The following is a 19439-nucleotide window of genomic DNA, read 5'->3' as shown; positions in this document are numbered from 1 at the left end:
ATTATATGAACTCTTTTCTTATCTGTAAAATTGGGATAGCAATAGTACCTTCTTCTCAGGGTGGATGTGTAGATTAAGTGAGTTGAAAGACATAAGGCATTAGAAGCGTGCTCAGTTAGGTTAGCTATTACTATTGGAGTGGATTAGTTATCAAGTCAACTCTCTTTACTCCAGTTGGATTAAGTAATTGATTCTTATTAAGTGGAATTTAAATTGGTATCTTGGAGTTTTTTAAGTTTCATATTTAAAAAAGAAAATTTAGAGTAGTAGGTATTAGGTAGAGATCATCCAAACATTTCTAATAAAGTTATAGATGAGAAACCTGACATTCAGTTATACAGTTGTGCTCACAGAGTAAGTAGTGACAGGACTGAAACTGAACCTCAACCCCTCACCATTCACACTCTATGTCTGAAAACTATCAGAAGGATCCCTGGTCCCGAGCCCTTACATAGCCTGTGTCTCTAGGCATTCATTTATAAACTGAATGCAGGCAACTGCTTTATGTACAACGGTAGGCCACCTCTCTTCTCTTCTCTTTGACCCTTTGCTTGCATAAAGAAGCAACTTGAGGCCCTGGCCGGTTGGCTCAGTGGTGGAGCGTCGGCCTGGCATGCGGGAGTCCCAGGTTTGATTCCCGGCCAGGGCACACAGGAGAAGCGCCCATCTGCTTCTCCACTCCTCCCCCTCTCCTTCCTCTCTGTCTCTCTCTTCCCCTCCCTCAGCCGAGGCTCCACTGGAGCAAGGTTGGCCCGGGCACTGAGGATGGCTCCATGGCCTCTGCCTCAGGCGCTAGAATGGCTCTGGTTGCAACAGAGCGACACCCCAGATCGACGGAGCATCGCCCCCTGGTGGGCATGCTGGGTGGATCCCAGGCGGGCGCATGCGGGAGTCTGTCTGACTGCCTCCCCGTTTCCAACTTCAGAAAAATACAAAAAAAAAAAAAAAAAGGCAACTTGATCTAGGTATTTAAATAAAGTAGTACCCTTTAATTTTTTAAAATAGTGATTACTGAGGATATAGCTTTCAAGTCCCCCATAGATTTGTTCTGCTTAAAACTGAGGCAAAACTAAATGGGAAATGATATTTTCAAACAACAGCTCAGATAAGGGCCTAATTTCCAAAATTTACAAAGAACTCATAAAACTCAACAACAAACAAACAAACAATCCAATAAAAAAATGGGAAGAAGACATGAATAGACACTTCTCCCAGGAAGAGATACAAATGGCCAACAGATATATGAAAAAGATGCTCAGCTTCATTAGTTATTAGGGAAATGCAAATCAAAACTACAATGAGATACCACCTCACCCCTGTTAGATTAGCTATTATCAACAAGACGGGTAATAGCAAATGTTGGAGAGGCTGTGGAGAAAAAGGAACCCTCATTCACTGTTGGTGGGACTGTAAAGTAGTACAACCATTATGGAGGAAAGTATGGTGGTTCCTCAAAAAACTGCAAATAGAACTACCTCATGACCCAGCAAATCCCTCTACTGGGTATATACCCCAAAACCTCAGAAACATTGATAACGTGAAGACACATGTAGCCCCATGTTCATTGCAGCACTGTTCACAGTGGCCAAGACATGGAAACAACCAAAAAGCCCTTCAATAGAAAACTGGATAAAGAAGATGTGGCACATATACACTATGGAATACTACTCAGCCATAAGAAATGATGACATCAGATCATTTACAGCAAAATGGTGGGATCTTGATAACATTATAAGGAGTGAAATAAGTAAATCAGAAAAAAACAAGAACTACATGATTCCATACATTGGTGGAACATAAAAATGAGACTAAGAGACATGGACAAGTGTGTGGTGGTTACCAGGGGTGGGGGGAGGGAGGACAGGGGGAGAGTTAGGGGGAGGGGGAGGGGCACAGAGAACTAGATAGAGGGTGGCGAAGGACAATCTGACTTTGGGCGAGGGGTATGCAACATAATTTAATGACAAGGTAACCTAGACATGTTTTCTTTGAATATATGTGCCCTGATTTATTAATGTCATCCCATTACCATTAATAAAAATTTATTTAAAAATAAATAAATAAATAAATAAATAAATAAAACTGAGGCAAAACCACAACTTGCATTTATGGTATGCCTGCTATTGGGAGGATCAGGACTTAAATAACATCTCCATGAAATATTAATCATGTATTGGAGTTTCTGTACAATGATATATTTAAAAATGGGATTCAATTATATTTAACAAATAGTTATTGTGTATGATAAGCACTTTGTTAGGCATTGTGCTAAGCCTAGGGAGTTAAAACCCTAAAAATTAAATCTGCAGAAATTTTGCCCTGCCCTAATTTATTTTATTTTATTTTGATGAGAGGAGGGGAGGCAGAGACATACTCTCGCATGTGCCCCAACCAGATCAACCCGGCAAGCCCGCTTGGGGCAATGCTCTGCCCATCTGCGGCCCTGGCTCTGTTGCAACTGGAGCCTTTTTTTTTTTTTAGCTCCTGAGGCAGAGGCCTGGGGCCAACTTGCTCTAATTGAGCCTTGACTGTGAGAGGGGAGGAGAAGAGAGAGAGAGAGGAGGAGAAAGAGAGAGAAGCGAGAGGGGGAAGGGTGGAAAAGCAGATGGGCCCTTCTCCTGTGTGCCCTGGCCAGAAATCAAATCCAGGACATCCACACACACCGGGCCAACACTCTACCACTGAGCCAACCGGCCAACGCCTACCCTGGTTTATTTTAAATTCTGTTAAGGTTAGTTGTCTTCCTGTCTCCTGAATTTTTCTTCCTTTTACTAGTACTTCTCTTCTTTGTAAAACACTGCTCCAAATAGTCTGTCTTTATGTGGTAAGCCCTGTGGATGGACCTTCTTGACCTCACTCCTCAGTTTGAACATGACTTCACCTTGAGAAAAAATATTTGGGTTTTGATCATTTTTCTTGCTCTGGGGAAAAATGCTATCATTCATTGCTTAAAGTTGGTTGTTCCATTAATGCTTATAGGGGATCTTTTCTAGTACCTTCTGTAATATATTACAAATAAAACATGGAAAAGTATAATTTGAATATCAGAGTGTTTAAAATACACATACATAATTGTGATAAATATAACATTAATGTAAAATGTAAACAGTAGGGGAAACTGGGCTGGGGTAGCTAGAAACTATTATGTTTACAACTATTTCATAAACCTAAAACTATTACAACACTTGAAAATTATTTTTAAAAAAGATTCTCCCTACAAAGCATACATACGAAATAAGTTGCAATTCAATATTAGCATGGTGAGCAGCTTTTATCCTGCTTCACCAAATAATATAAGACAAAATGATCAAAATTTAGTTATTTCAGTAAGAGAAAGGTAATTACTCCTACAGAAAGTCGTAACTTGAAAACAAACTTTGTTGTTGTTGTTTTGGCTCTAATCAGCTGCATCTTTATTTAGTGGGTTCCAGCTTAGCAATAGTACAGTAACAAGAACGGGAAGTTCAAGGGGGAGTCAGAGACGGGGATCTATCTGGTCCAGCCCTTTGCATGCAGAAGCTCCTCCACCCTTCCTACAGAGAGGAGTTGTGGGAGGGAAGGACCCACAGAAATGGGAAGGATTTGTCATAAGACACGTTCTCCAGTCTGTTTTGGGCTGGTGCTCACACATGCTGCCTGACATGGATGTTTCCAGAAGGACGAGATCCCGTTGAGAGACGCAGTGAGGGCCCAGGTGGGGAGTGGGGGTGGGGGTGGCCGTGGGCTGCAGTAAGCTGCCATCCAGAACTGGTCCGCAGGGCTCCGAGGTTTACACAAGCGAATGTTCTGTCTCTGATCTCCGAGCCACAGGATAATTGTGGGCTCAGTTTTAGCCGTCAGTATTTGTCTGGAAGGAAAACATGTAACTTTCATCACACCAGCGTTAGGTGCTTAGAGCGGCTGTCATCTCTGCTCCTCCATCAAAACCGGCATGATATTTGTTACTAGATAGGCGGATCTACAAGTAGAGGGAATTTCTAGATATTTGACCTTCTTTTTATTTATCTACACATTGATTTCAGTTGATTTCTATTACTATGAATTCTAATAACAAGAAGGGCCATGGCCTGTAAAACAATTAGTATATCTTTTAGACAGTGTGAGGTGAAGGTATGAGCAGGATAATCGTGAGTGCCCCTGGAAGTCTGAATTAGGACGGGACAGCCCTGCCAAGCCAGTTCTAAAAATGCTTAACAGCAGACCAGCTGGGAGTTTGAAGAGTGACTCTGGCTTTGGCTGCTGCAGGAAGATCAGTTTGCTATTCATATCTGCTCAGTCTTGCCAATGAGCATCTTTTTTTTTTTTCTTTTGGTGGAGATGCCGGGGAACGAACCCAGAGCCTCATACAATCTATTTTATTATTTAAAGTTTACTTACTCTTCAGTCTCTCTTTCAGTTGTATTTAGTTTGAATTAACATCTGTAATTAGTTCTATATTTGATATATTTTGGGGGGTTTATTTTGTATTTTTCTGAAGTTGGAAATGGGGAGGCAGTCAGACAGACTCCCGCATGCGCCCAACTGGGATTCACCCAGCATGTCCACCAGGGGGGATGCTCTGCCCATCTAGGGCGTTGCTCTGTTGCAACCAGAGCCATTCTAGTGCCTGAAGCAGAGGCCATGGAGCCATCCTCAGTGCCCGGGCCAACTTTGCTCCAATGGAGCCTTGGCTGCGGGAGGGGAAGAGAGAGACAGAGAGGAAGGAGATGGGGAGGGGTGGAGAAGCAGATGGGCGCTTCTCCTGTGTGCCCTGGTCAGGAATCAAACCCGGGACTCTTGCACGCCAGGCTGATGCTCTACCACTGAGCCAACCAGCAAGTGCTTGATATATTTTTTGAAGATTCTAGATATTCTTAGGTGGTTCCATGGTTTCTGATCTGTATTAAAATTGGCAGCCAAAAAAAAAAAAAGAAACCCCCCCCAGAAAACAAAAAAAAAACCCCAAACTAAAAGATTGCCTGTTTCCTTTTCTGTCTTCTCCACTTAAATGTAAGCTCTTTTAATGCAGGGGATTGTCTTTTTTACTCCTGTCTCAGTACCTAAGAGAATTCCTGAAACATATAAGACACTAAGGAAATAATAATTACATTGATGATTTTTTAAAATCCGAAGTGTTTATGTGGTTTACCCCCATAATGACATGTAAGGTTTGACCTCAGTCTGTTTCCGGAGAGTAATTAATTGTCTGATGGTTTGAATGTGATTTTAGTTATTCAAAGGTCATGAATTTAGCATGAACCAAATACTTCTTGTTTTGTTTTGTTTTTTGCCAAAGCAATTTAAAAAATAACTCAAAATTATAAAAGGAATAATGTTTATTATATAAAACTTAGAAAATATAGAAATATAGGTACATAACAAATCATAATTCTGTACCTATCAGAGCCAACTGTTACTAACATTTTGGGCAGATGCAGTGTTGTGCTCATAAATGTTTAACAACCAGTTCCCTTAGTATAATACCAATATGAATTTTGGTTGATATTTTTATTAATATTAATGAGTAAGATGAAAGTGAAACAACCAAAACAGAAGTCGGAATTTGCACTCTTTTTGTCATTGACATGAGCGACTTCTTTGCTGATTTGGATAATAGTTTTCAAATACTGGAAGAATGTTTCTTTAACTTTTTGTGCTATTCATAATATAACAGCTATAAGCACAACATGCTCCTAAGTTGAATCGGCATTATTAACATTTTTTCAAGTCTAGGCAATCAGTAAAATGATAAATTGGGCTCTGATTTGTCGGTATTTGTGATGTAAATACACCGACTCTAGCCAATTTCTTTCTCTCTCTCTCTCTCTCTTCTTTCTTTCTCTTTTCCTTTCCTTTCTTCCTTCCCTCCCTCCCTCCCTCCCTTCCTCCTTTCCTTCATTTCTTTCTTTCTTTCCTTCATTTCTTTCTTTCTTTTCTTCTTTTCTTTCTTTCTTCCCTTCTTCTCTCCTTCATCCCTTCCCTCCCTCCCTTACATGAGAGGAGGAGAGATAGTGAGACAGACTCCTGCATGTGCCCTGACCAGGATCCACCTGGCAACCCCTGTTTGGGGCCGGTGCTCAAATCCACCAACCTATCCTCAGTATCTGAGGCTGATGTTTGGACCAACCAAACTATCCTCAGCATACCATGGTAAATTTCAAGGTACCCACATGACATCACTGATGGTGAATTGGGAAGGGATTCACAGTAATACATCATTATATAGTATTCCACCATAAAGACATGATGATAGACATAAACAATCTTAAGAACATGGATAATAGTAAAGGTGGTAAGTTGATTAGGAAATGATGAGTTTTGAGTATTTATTGCCTTTGTTTTTGTGTGATTTATTTAATTAGTTTATATAACTTATTCTGCCTTTGTAACTTCATGCTAAAAAATAAATAAACACTCTCCCACCTGAAGTCTTACAAAGGCAAACCTAAAACCCACCGGAGCTACATGCAGAGAAGAAATCCAAGGTCAGGGTTTTCAAACCATTTCCCTCGAGTATTCAGGGCCCTGCAGAGGCAAAGGCTGAGCCTGGCACTGGGGCTGGCATTCACCTTTAAGATATTTTTTTTAATTATTGGTGTAGGAAAACCTTAGTTTCTCATAACAACTTAATAATTTAGGCATTTTTACTAATAACATTTAAACCAAAATACTTCCTTCACTATTTCAAATAAAAAATGGAGCTAATATTTTAGAAGTTAAACTTGTTTTATAATTTAAAGTCAGAGTTTCAGACTGACCTAATTTATTTCTAACCTGTTGGAAATATCAATTAATACTTTAATCAGTTACAGATGCTTAAAATACCTATTTGGTTTTGCAATGAAATATTGCCAAGTGTCATCTCTCACCTAGGTTTTACTGTAATACCATAAAGAATGGAGAAACATGGGATTGTGTTTTTCACCTTTTGTCTTTCCCTTGCTGTCTAATAAAGAAGTCAAGATATGCATATGTGGGGGGAAAAAAAACAACTTAAAGAAATGGGAAGTATAGGCTACATATTCTAATTTTAAATGCAGTGTGTAGTTATTACTAATAGAGTTGAAAGCCTCTTCTAGGATCTTTGAGCACTTGTGTGGGATTTCTTGCTTCACAGAGCTAAAGACATTTGAAACTCTGCAGAGCTGCATTTCACATGCCCATTTTGTGAAAGAGCATCATGGGAAGGACCTAAAGGAACCGAGATGTGTTCGTAATGGGGATAATACAGTCCTCACGAAAGCCTGGTCTGTTCTGTTCTCTTGGCTTTGGTATGCCTTCAGTTTAGGCTTTGTAGGAGATTACATATCAGAGATTAGGTACATGAGAAGTATGCGTTGTGAAACTCAGAATGTCTCTAAGTAGTGAATAATGATTGCAACTGAAATGAGAATGGTCACTTTATAAATGGAATTTATAAGGTAGGGTTATGATACCTATAGGGCAACTCAACCGATAGCTCCAAAAATTTCAGCCTCATATAATTATGAACTATAGAAATTTGTGTACTGGAAAATAGGGTAGTAAGTGTAACTAACATTTTTTTTTGAGATTCTAATATGTGCCGAGTACTGTGTGGTATATTTATGTAGTTTTTTTCATTTGGTTTTAGTAACAAGCCAAAAAGATAGGCATTAGTATCTCAAATTACAGGTGAGCAAGTAGGTAAACTGGCCAAGTTCACAGACAGTTAACTAAGTCTCTGGCTGGCTTAAGACTCTTTGCTCTTGCCGCTAGCTATGGTACTCCAAGAAGTAGATCGTGCATTATGTTTGTTTTTCCTCCATATTCTCTATGTTCACAGATTTAACTGTCAATAGAACTCATTTTACAAATTTCATAATAGGTAGAATGTGTTAATGAAACTCATTTAAATGTGTATTTGTTTTATTTGCCCTGAAATTAAACATGTAAATAAAGGTTGCACATATGGATTGCTTGTCCTTGAAAATGATAAAGTAGAAAAGTACCTGATGTAACTTGATGGACATGGTAGTATAAATCTTAAGGATTATAATTTGCCTGTCATGGCCCTTGCCAGTTAACTCAGTGGTAGAGTGTTGGTCCCGCGTGTGGATATCCCAGGTTCAATTCTTAGGGCACACAGGAGAAGCAACCATCTGCTTCTCCACTTCTCCCTTTCCCCCTCCTTTCTCTCTTTCTCTCTCTTTCTTTTCCCCTCCCATAGCCATGGCCCCAGGCACTGAGAAGGGGCTCTGCCTCAGGTGCTAAAAATAGCCCAGTTGTTGAGCATCAGAGCATAGGGGGCTTGCCAGGTAGATCATGTTCAACACACATACAGAAGTCTGTCTCTCTACTTCCCCACTTTCACTTAATTAAAATAATAATAATTGTCCTGTCATGGTGATGTAAAAGTGAATTCAGAAGTCACATAACTTTCAGGGTATTACTAGGAGTATTTTCTATCTCAATTATTTTTTCTTTATTAACGTTTATTCTGTAATCTTAAGAAATTCACCCCCTAGCCATACCCAAATTTTTATCTATGGAGGTTCATCAGAATTTTAGGAGTAAAAGATAAGTTGTTTTTATTGGTTTCAAGCAACTACACTTAATCTTTTTTTTCATTCCCCACAGTTTATCAGATCTGGCCCTATATATTGTGATGATGATATTAATTTATACACTATTAAAATGGCATCATAGCTTTATATTTGTCATAGTGGCAAATATTATTTGCTAATGCATATGTTCTCCCATTACAGAATATTGCCTTATTTTAGCAGGTAATATCAAGTGATAAAAATTTGGCTGGAAAGAAAAGTTCAGCTGGTACACACACAGGATGAAAATACTTGTGTGTTATATTTGATAATATTAGTGCTTTCTGTTTTGAGAAGCAGATCAGGGTTGGTCCAAGACTTTGTTTATTTAAATATACGTGTAATGATTTTTTTACCCCTGAAAATGCAGCAAGTCAGGGACTTTTCTGAGGTCACTGGTTCAAAGCCCTGGGCTTGCCTGGTCAAGACACATATGGGAGTTGATGCTTCCTGTTTCTCCACTCTTCTCTCTCTCTCTCTCTCTTTCTCTCTCTCCTCTCTAAAATAAATAAATTTTAAAAATTAAAAAAAGGACTTTTTTTCAGTGTAGTCTTGAAATAAGTATTATTTTTTAAAAGTGCAGGTAATTTTTGATTTGTGAACACCTGACTTATAATGGTTCTTTCATAGAATGACTGACTTTCTATGTTCCATCATAGAAAGACTCATTTTTTTCACCCTGTATAGTCTAGTACCACTTCTCTAAAACTGTTCTCGGTGCTAGAAAGTTCTTTTACTTTTCCCTGACCTCCCCAGTGCCTTTGCCCTGACCCTCATAGCCAGCCCCTGATTTTAGCCCACTCCTACCACCACCATCAAGCTGGCCATCAGAAATGGAAAAGCCGGCTTCTTTTCTGTCCATGTGAATCCAGGCATTCCTTTTTGTTGCCAGTAGCTCAGTGGTTCTCAACTGAGGACAGTCTTTCTCTCCAGGGGACATTTGGCAATGTCTGGAGACAGTTTTGGTGGTCACAACTGTCAGGGGGCTGGGAGAAGTGTGACTGTGGCATCTAGTTGGCAGGGCTGCTGCTAATCATCCGACAGTATTCAGGATGCCCCCCCCCCCCCGCTACAAATATCAATAACACAAGCGTGAGAAACCTACCCTGCTCTCTCCCTACTCAAGCATTAGGTCTGTGTTTTCTTCAGCTCTCTCAGACTACATTTAGACAACCCTCCTCCGAGTTCTCATGATACCTCGTAAAACATTTTTTCTTCATGCTCTGTTTTTATCTTTTACTTGCTGACCTTATTGACAAGACTGCATACTTTTTGAGGGAAGTTACTGTTTATTGTATATTGGAGTCCCCAGTTTTGGTGTAATGCTGGCTACCTAGTGAAAGCTCCAAAAATGAATAAATGCACACATGGATAAAATGCTCTGACTTCTCCAGTGCCTTCCCGGCACTTCCAGAAGCTTCCTCTTGCTCACTACTCTCTTCGCTTTCCTACCTCCACTTATCATTTATCTCATCAAATATTAGTGTATCAATCTTATCCATATATTTAGTTCCTAAAAATGTAGATCTTCCCACAATTGAAGACATAGACTCTCAACACTCCAGGGTTTACTCACAAACTCTTTTTAAAAGGGCACGCATAACACAAACACCATGTAATTGCTACCTGACTTCACGCAGTTCACTGGAAGACACAGCATGTAAGTAGCTATAAAAGCAACTTCAAGGCAAAATTTTATTTATACTGAAGATATTCTTCACCAGCCATGTTGCCTTCCATAAAACATCTTAAATATCAAAGGCCATTTTTAAATGTTTTTTAATTTGTGTTTTGTAAAGAAGGTAGGCCAGTAATAAACGTATCAGACTTGCTGCTTGGCGCCATATTGAGTCCCAGAAATGACCTAGCATGATGAACGATCCTTCTTCAAAAGGATTAATGAATATGTAATAAGTTTTCTTTCTTTCTTTTTCTAGCCAAGGACCCTTGTCATCCATTAGAGCGGTAATCAAGAGATGTAAGTTTGTTTTTTCCTGCTCTACATTTTCCTCTGTAATAATTTCAAATGATGGTTTAGAATTCTAGCAAGTGATTCTTATTTATTTATTATTTATTTATTTTTCTTAAGTGAGAAGCAGGGAGGCAGAGAGGCAGACTCCTGCATGCGCCCTGACTGGGATCTACCCAGCAAGCCCCCTACAGGGCGATGCTCTACTCATCTGGGGCATTGCTCCATTGCTCAGCAACTGAGCTATTTTAGCACCTGACACAAGGCCATCAAGCCATCCTCAGCGCCCAGGGCCAGCTTGGTCCAACTGAGCCATGGCTGTGGGAGGGGAAGAGAGAGGAAGAGAGAAAGGAGAGCGGGAAGGATAGAAAAGCAATGGTTGCTTCTCCTGTGTGCCCTGACCAGGAATTGAACCCAGGACATCCCTCCGCTGGACTGATACTCTATCACTGAGCCAACCGGCCAGGGCCAAGTGATTCTATTTGATGAAACTTACAAAGAATCCAAAAAGAGAAGCTCCTTCTAAGGAATAAGAAGCTATTTCAAACATGCAGTTAGTTTTTCAACTTTCTTTTCAACTGTCATTTATTGATAAGCCAGTTCCTCAGAACAATATTTTTCTCTCATAGAACTAAGCTGTTAAAAAAAAAAATCTGGATTATGTAGTCAGTTTCTATGATCTAATATAAATTTTATGTAACCATTTTCTATATGTAGAGACATCTGATGGGTTTGAAAAATACCAAACACGCCTTGTCCTTTTTGATTCATTTGTTTCCACAGTATCTTTTTTTTTTTTTCATTTTTCCATTGATTTGAGAGAGAGCAAGGGGAAGGAAGAGGAGAGAGAAGCAGGAAGGGAGGCAAAGGAGAGAGAGAGAGAGAGAAAAGAGCATCAACTCATTGTTCCACTTAGTTGTTCCATTTAGTTGTGCACTCATTGGTTGCTTCTTTTTTTTTTTTTTTTTTTTGTATTTTTCTGAAGCTGGAAACGGGGAGGGTTGCTTCTTATATGTACCCTGACCAGGGATCAAACCTGCAACCTCAGCATGCCGGGGCAATACTCTATCCACTGAGCAACCTTGCCAGGGCCTCCACAATATTTTTATTTAACAGTAAAAATGCCTATGGAGATCAGCTCACACTTCCACATACAGGATAGAAGTGCAGTAATAGAATTCTCTCCAGAATGGTAGATTCATACTTACTAACTCTTGGTTAAAGCTTTAAACATGCTCTTGGTGTATAGGATTTTAACATCCTTTTAAATAAAAGTCTCTGCAAATATCTCTTTTCCAAATAGAACATGAATTACCTGTTATAAAAAAAGATAAGGCAAGGATTTGGGATGTTCTTCACATTATTTGAGCTAAGATCACCACCCTAAGGAGGATATGTACTGTTTTTAGAAACATATTTGTGATAATGTAGTATGAGTTCAGGATCTCCACAGGCTATGTGTGAAGAGTGTGCCTTTGAACTCATTGCCATGAATAGTGTGTAAGGGTATTTATTCTGCAGTTCTCCACATCTCATTTTTGTTGTTCGTGGTGGTGAGTTATAAAAATTGGGAATGTCGCAGTTTATGTTGAGGGGAGTTCAGACAGGAGAATAAAAAATTCATGACAGCTTCACATGTCTTAGAGCCCTTGGGTGGGAGTGGGGGGAGAGAGGGGCTAGGGAGGTCATTATAATTAAGGTCTGGAGTTTAGGCAAGAATTTCTTCCTGGAGATACTATCCATTTAGGGAGGAAGTGTAGAGGATAAAGAAGATGACAGAGGACCGTGTCTTGGGGAACAGTGATGGGACTAAGCTGTGTCTTTAAAGGTGCTGCAGGGCAAAAGATGCATGACCCAGAAACCCAGCCCTGCTGAGGAGAGGGCCCCTGCCCTTGTTCTCTGGCTTCTTACCTTTCCCTCTCTTGGGTTTCAGGACTTCTTTGTTGGGGATTGTAACCTGTACCTGACTTCCCACAGATCCTTCAGGATGGGTCAATCTTACCTGGAGGCCCCGTGCCTTGCAAGGCTTAAGGAGAAGGCAGCTAAGAAGGAGTGGGCAAAAAAAGGCTGAGAAAGAAAGATCAGAGTAATAGAAAAACTCAGAGACCACTCTGTGTTAGAGGTCAAGGGAAGTGAGGTTTTCAAAAGGAATAAGTAAGCCACAAATAGCTCTGCGGGCTACAGCAAGGTGAGGCACAAGGCAGCCGAGAATCCGTCATCGTACGTGGCACTCAGGAGGTCAGCGGTGAAGTCTGCGGACATTGAAGTTGGAAGCCACACTTCAGTTTGAACAATGGATGGAATGTGGATAATAGAAGCTAGGACTGCTGGGGTAGGCCACCCTTTTATGAAATGTGGCGGTAAATAGGAGAAGAAAGGGTTGTAGCTTGAGAAAGGATGAAGATCAAGCAGAGGATATTTGAACACGTTCACAGACTGTTTAGGAAGAGGCAGAGGGGAGGAATCCTTGGAGAGGTCGGACCAGAACCAGAGAGAAGAGAAGAGCAGACAGGAGGCAAGAGGAGGTGGAACAATGGGGAAACTCTTGCTCTGGGGAACCCAGCTGTCTTTTAGTTCTAATGTGTTACTTTGTATACACTAAAATAGCAGTTGGTTGTACTTAGGGGTGATGTTTAGGTAAGAAGGCCAAACAGACCTTTACATGATGCCGTGTAAATACAGAATGAAGAATAATCGTGGCATCCCTTCTCTTTTTCCCCTTTTGCCTGTTCTGTAAGAAAAGTTGTCTACGACTTTTGTCCTACCCAACCTGCTGTAATGTTTGCTTTACTATCCCGGACTTAATCATCTAATCCTGGCAAGAAGAAAGACTTTTATCACATTTTTAGGGCAATGTTCCTTAATTGGTTATATTTTAAATTCTAGTTCCAATCAAGCCTTGAGAACTTTCTTTTTGCATTTATTCTTATGAGCCCTAAATATTTTGGATAAAGATCTTAAAGTGTTCTTACTGGATCTATCTAGAATTTCATGCTTTTTCTTTCATTACCTTTAAAAGAAAATTATCCTCTGAAACTCAGAAATAGCTAATATTCATTGCCTACTTAAGTCAGGAACTATTCACATAATATTATAAAGTAATGCCCTGCATGGTAGGTGCTAACCTCCTATTATAGATGGTAGGAATCTGAGTCTCAGAGGGGTTAAATGGCTTCACAAGGCGGAGCTTAGCTATGACTCTAGACTTCTGACCCCAAGGCCCCGAGCCTTCCATTGCATGGATGTTCTTATCACCATGTCACACGCATCATCTAACTCACACCCCGTCTGAAGCAACCGTAGTTAGTTATTTTTTATTATAGTGATTTTCTTTGGTAAGGAGTGTAGCAAAGATGCTTGTAATGTAATAATCCTTTTGTATGTTTATTTCTTCTGACCACCATTTAATCAATATTTTTGAATTATTTAGAATCAGGACAAGCATCCGGCATTCCAGGCTCCACAAGGAGTTAAACTGCTTCAAGGAGCAAACTGCGCCCAGCCCTCCCTGTAATGGGCTGTGTGCCCTGGGATAATTCATTTAACCTCTCTGTATCGCAGTCTCCCCATCTGTAAGGTTCGAGTAGGTTGATCTCTGAGAGTCCTTTCATGCTTATGATCCTGGTGAAATTAAGCAGAGTCTTTAATGGTACTAATATTGCAAAGCCAGATCACAGGCTTTTATCAAAAGCTGAATATAAGTTTGTTCTGTACCTAGAATTTAACCATATGAGCTAGAAAAGTTTCAAAACAACTCTGTAAAATGATTTGATAACTTTAACTGAAAACACTGTCTTTATTCTGGGGCCTTCATCTTAAACTCACGAGAGAATAGCAGCTCGTGGCAGGCATTAAACGGAACATGTGGGCTTCGGTGGCAAATTCAATTTTCCCGGTAACAACTACATCAAATCTGTGTAATCTGAGAAAGTGAGAATGGATTAAGTGTCTACTTAAGAAATTAGCAGGAAGAGTACGAGATACTATGTGCAAATCTGCTGTGAACATCTCTGGTGTTTCCAGCTGCTAAACGTGTTCAACACTGACAGAAAGTGCCAGTCATTCTATAAGGATCAAGAGAGAAAAGAGTTCATAGATGAGTGAATGTGGGGAAAAAATAAGAGCTGAAGAGGGAGAGGGGAAAGCAGAGCTTCTGAACCGCTGTTGAGATCTGGGAGTGTGACTGGGAGACCTTCCCGCCTCTCATTTAGGCATCCAGAGTGGGGGTGCCCCTCTGCTAACCAGGGGGCGCCTATTCCTAAGGACCTCCCCTGTGCAAGGGCAGAATCAAGTGAAAAGTCATTGACTTTAAAGGCATGTAAACTGACTACTGAATTTCCTTTTAACTATTATTTATACTTTAATATTGATTCCTGTCAAAGTAGCAAATTGATTTTGCAAAATGGTTTTTAGATCTTTTCACACTGTTAAAAACTGTAGGCAGACGGTATTTATTTATTTATCTATTTCTCTATTTATTTATTTATTTATTTTTACTGTGGTATGGTTGTGTGTGTGGATACCTGGTCTATACAGATAGGTCTTTTTGCCACAGCATGCTCTTTACTCCCTGAAGCCATGGTTCCTCAACTTCTCCTTTCCGTAAACATATGCAGAGTGGCATGGCAAGACAGTCTTGCTTGTGAATTCCTTTTAGAGCATAAGCAGCTGGGTTCATTCTTTTCTCTCCCTTTCCTCTTCTATAACCCCTTCTTTTTTTCCCTTAGCACTCATGAATAGTGCACAGCAAAAATGCCCCGTGGAAGAGGTATGTTTGTGACGATAAATAACATGATGTCTTGTACAAGTGCTGTATCTGCTGATCCTGGCTTTAGTGGTGATGGTGATGTGATTGCAGCATGCCTAGTGAGCCTCTGCCTTAATGAAACCATGCTTATGAATCAGACGCACCACTCAAGAGCTTTAGCCTCTCTTTCCTTTTATTCCAGAACATGAGATGCACCTCAGCTTGGTTTAACTGTTGATAAAAGTGTAAGTCAAACCAGTTGATGGTGTGACTAGAGGACATCCTCCAACCTGAGACCCACGGGTTTGAGTAGATTTGGCTGTCACAACTCCAGCCCCAGCTTAAATCTCATCCCCCGCCACCTCCATCCCTGCCCCCCCCCCAGGTTCGTTCGCCTCTTTGTTCAGAGAGAATCAGAAGTAAACAGGAGGAAGAAAGAAGAAAAGATGCATACCTTCAACCTTTACAAATCAGAAGAATTGAAAAAGATTGAAGAATCAGAGTATTGAAGCGATCTGAGGGCACCTACTAGAAATAGTGACTATCTGAAACACACTCCTGTTTGTGTACAAATCATTCCTGTATGGTATTTGAAGGTTTTTAAAAAAGATATCTGTAGAACGTGTTCCTCGAAAATAGGGATATTATTTTCCATCACACATATGTGTAATATGTGACCGTATATGGGATGTGTTTTTCAGATCATCTAAGGCATAATTTAATTTTAAAATAAAATTTGGAAAAAATTCAAATGATCTAGCTTTGTGAGTTTGAAGCTTGAGGGAAAATTCAGTGCTGTATATATGATAATATATGCTATAACCATGTTTATAAAAGTGATTTGAACACTTTCTGCATTTATTATCTCTTACTTTAAATACTAAAACAACTTAAAGATGGTAAAACTCCAGAAAAGTCAGAAACAAGATGAAAATCTGACCACTTTCTTTCTCTTTACAATAGAGTTATAGACAAACATTACAAAACTATAGTCATGGGTCAGAATAGATATTTAACAAATTTTTCTGCCATTGTTATTTCATGTCACTGTAATGCTCTTACAATAATACAATTTCTGTCTATTACTCTTTTTTTCCTCTGTTCATTCTTTAAAGTATTTTTAGATTTGCGGAATGTGTTTTGGAGAGTTTTTGAAATCTGTGCTTTCTTATGAATTCAAATGTATAACTAACTATAAAGGCAGTCCCCAGGTTATGAGTGGGATTGGTTCTGTAGGTTTATTCTTAAGTTCAATGTGTATGTAAGTTGAAAAGGGTACACTTACCTATTAAATGCAACTGCAATAGATGTTTGTCTTAACACAGTATTTATTTTTACCTTCCTGTGCATGTAAATACTTAAACATTTTCAAACCTATAGAACCTATGTCATACATAATGTGGAGATTGCCCATAGTAGACCATATGAAAAGATCATTTTGATTTGCTTTTTTACTGTGATGTTAAATCATATATTCAGTATGATGTCAAATTCTAGCTATATTTTTTTCAATAATATACCTGTAAAAATTTAAACCTTTATTGGATATACTAATTTTGTGCTATATTAATAATGTATTCTTTTCTAGCTTCTCGGACTTCTGTTCAGAGTGAGCTTCATCGAGATAGGAGGTATGGTCACATTTATAATAGAGGGCGTATATTCTGCTAATAATGAAATAAAAGTGTGTTACCGGTTAGCAAGTTAAATAATTCTCTTTCATAATCAGTGTACCACAGTGTTCTGCCTCATCAATACATTTCCTGAATTAATCTGTAAGTTTGAATGATAAAGATTTGCTTGAGAGAAGAAGCAATACAAACCTGAAAGTGTTCTTTTAACAGTAACTATTGTATTTACTGCTGTCAATTTCAAAATGTTTATTAAGCAACTGCTACATGTAAAGTATTATTGGAACTTTTTCAAAGAAATGCATTGTGCTTTAAAGATACTCATTAAGTGTTGTATAGATAAATGGCTGGATGACATGATAGAAAATTGAACGGAAGGAAAAGAAGAAGGTAGGCAGGCTGGATAGATAGATAACTGAATGAGTAATTGTCTAGACGGCTTGCTGGAGAAAGGGCAGGAGGGCAGGAGGAGGAACTGCATCACTGGATACGTAGAAGGAAGGACAAGTAGACAGATAAAGGGCAGAATGGGTGGAAAGGTGGGCAGATGGATAAGTAGATGGATGGGTTTTTTATAAGGCATCCTCCCAGCTTTCAAATTTTTTTTTACCTTTAAAAAATTTTTTTATTAATTTATTGTGTTTACATAGATTCTAGTGTCCCCCCGAATACATCCTCCCCTCCCCCGTGTTCCCCAGTACAACTCCCCTATCCCCCTCCCTGTAACGCCCTCTCCCCTTCCCTCTAGGATTTGCATTTCTGCTCTCATCCCATCCTATCAGCCTATCATCCCCTTTCCCTCTGTCCATTTTCCTTCTGGATCCTTTGATCCCGTCTTTCTCTATTCTGCTCCTCAGTTCATATTGTTTGTTGGATTCTTCATATGAGTGAATTCATATGATATTTTTCTTTCTCTGCCTGGCTTATTTTATTTAACATAATAGTTTCCAGGTCCATCCATGTTGTCACAAAAGTAATATTTCCTTCTTTTCCATAGCCCCATAGTATTCCATTGTGTATATGTACCATGGCTTTTTAATCCACTTGTCCACTGATGGACACTTAGGCTGTTTCCAGATCTTGGCTATTGTGAACAATGCTGCCATAAACTTGGGGTGCATTTCTCCTTTTGAATGGTTGATGTGGTGTTCTTGGGATATATTCCTAAAAGTGGGATGGCTGGGTCAAAAGGTAGTTTGATTTTTAATTTCTTGAGGAATCTCCATACTGATTTTCACAGTGGCTGCACCAGTCTGCATTCCCACCAGCAGTGCAGGAGGGTTCCCTTTTCTCCACATCCTCGCCAGCACTTATTCTGTGTTGTTTTGTTGATAAGCGCCATTCTGACTGGTGTGAGGTGATATCTCCTTGTGGTTTTAATTTGCATTTCTCTAATGATTAGTGATGTTGAGCATTTTTCCATATACCTATAGGCCATCTGTAGGTCCTCTTTGGAGAAGTGTCTATTCATTTCTTTTGCCCATTTTTTGATTGGATTATTTATCTTCCTGGTGTTGATTTTTCCAAATTCTTTACAAATTTTTGTTATTAACCCCTTATCAGATGTATTGTCGAATATGTTCTTCCACTGTGTGGTTTGCCTTTTTATTTTGTTCATATTGTCGTTAGCTGTGCAAAAGCTTTTTAGTTTGATATAGTCCCATTTGTTTATCCTGTCTTTTATATCCCCCGCGCAGGGAGATAAATCAGCAAATACATTTCTGCAAGAGATGTCGGAGAGCTTATTGCCTATGTTTTCCTCTAAGATGTTAAGGATTTCATGACTTACATTTAAGTCTTTTATCTATTTTGAGGGTTTTTTTTGTAAATGGTGTAAGTTGGTGGTCTAGTTTCATTTTTTTTGCAGGTAGCTGTCCAATTTTCCCAGGACCATTTGTTAAAGAGACTGTCTTTACTCCATGCTATTACCACCCTTTGTCAAATATCAATTGTTCATAAAGGTGCGGGTTTATTTCTGGGTTCTCTGTTCTGTTCCATTGATCTATATGCCTGTTCTTATACCAGTACCAAGCTGTTTTAGGCACAGTGGCCTAGTAGTATAACTTGATATCAGGAAGTGTGATACCACCCATGTTATTCTTCTTTTTCAAGATTGCTGAGGCTATTCGTGCTCTTTTTTGGTTCCATATGAATTTTTGGAATATGTGTTCTATATCTTTGAAGTATGTCCTTGGTATTTTAATAGGAATTGCATTAAATTTATAATTGCTTTGGGTAATATGGACATTTTAATGATGTTTATTCTTCCTAGCCATGAGCACGGTATATGCTTCCACTTGTTTGTATCTTCCTTGATTTCTTTTATCAATGTTTTCTGAGTACAAGTCTTTAACCTTCTTGGTTAAGTTTACTCCTAGGTATTTTATTTTCTTTTGTTGCAATAGTGAAGGGGATTGTTTTCTTAATTTCTCTTTAAGACAGATCATTGTTGGTGTATAAAAATGCCTCTGATTTCTGAGTATTAATTTTATATCCTGCCACCTTGCTGAATTCATTTATCATGTCAGTAGTTTTTTGACTGAGACTTT

At 39.2% G+C, this 19439-nt stretch overlaps 1 protein-coding gene across 4 annotated transcripts in view; it reads left to right on the top strand.

Annotated features, from left to right (window-relative positions):
• SH3D19 (SH3 domain containing 19) overlaps positions 1–19439 on the top strand; it is a 195456-nt gene that overhangs the window by 107348 nt on the left and 68669 nt on the right. For 2 of the 4 annotated variants that reach the window (XM_066386452.1, XM_066386480.1), the window contains exons 3-4: positions 10481–10521; positions 16848–16890. In XM_066386452.1, coding sequence (XP_066242549.1) covers positions 10481–10521; positions 16848–16890 — 84 coding nt within the window. Of the gene's footprint in view, positions 1–10480; positions 10522–15239; positions 15281–16847; positions 16891–19439 lie in introns of all 4 variants that reach the window. The other 2 variants (XM_066386462.1, XM_066386472.1) reach the window with 2 other exon arrangements.

The sequence above is a fragment of the Saccopteryx leptura genome, chromosome 1, assembly GCF_036850995.1.
Source record: "Saccopteryx leptura isolate mSacLep1 chromosome 1, mSacLep1_pri_phased_curated, whole genome shotgun sequence".
Taxonomy (NCBI): Eukaryota; Metazoa; Chordata; class Mammalia; order Chiroptera; family Emballonuridae; genus Saccopteryx; species Saccopteryx leptura.
This window is presented reverse-complemented; position numbering and strand designations above follow the sequence as displayed.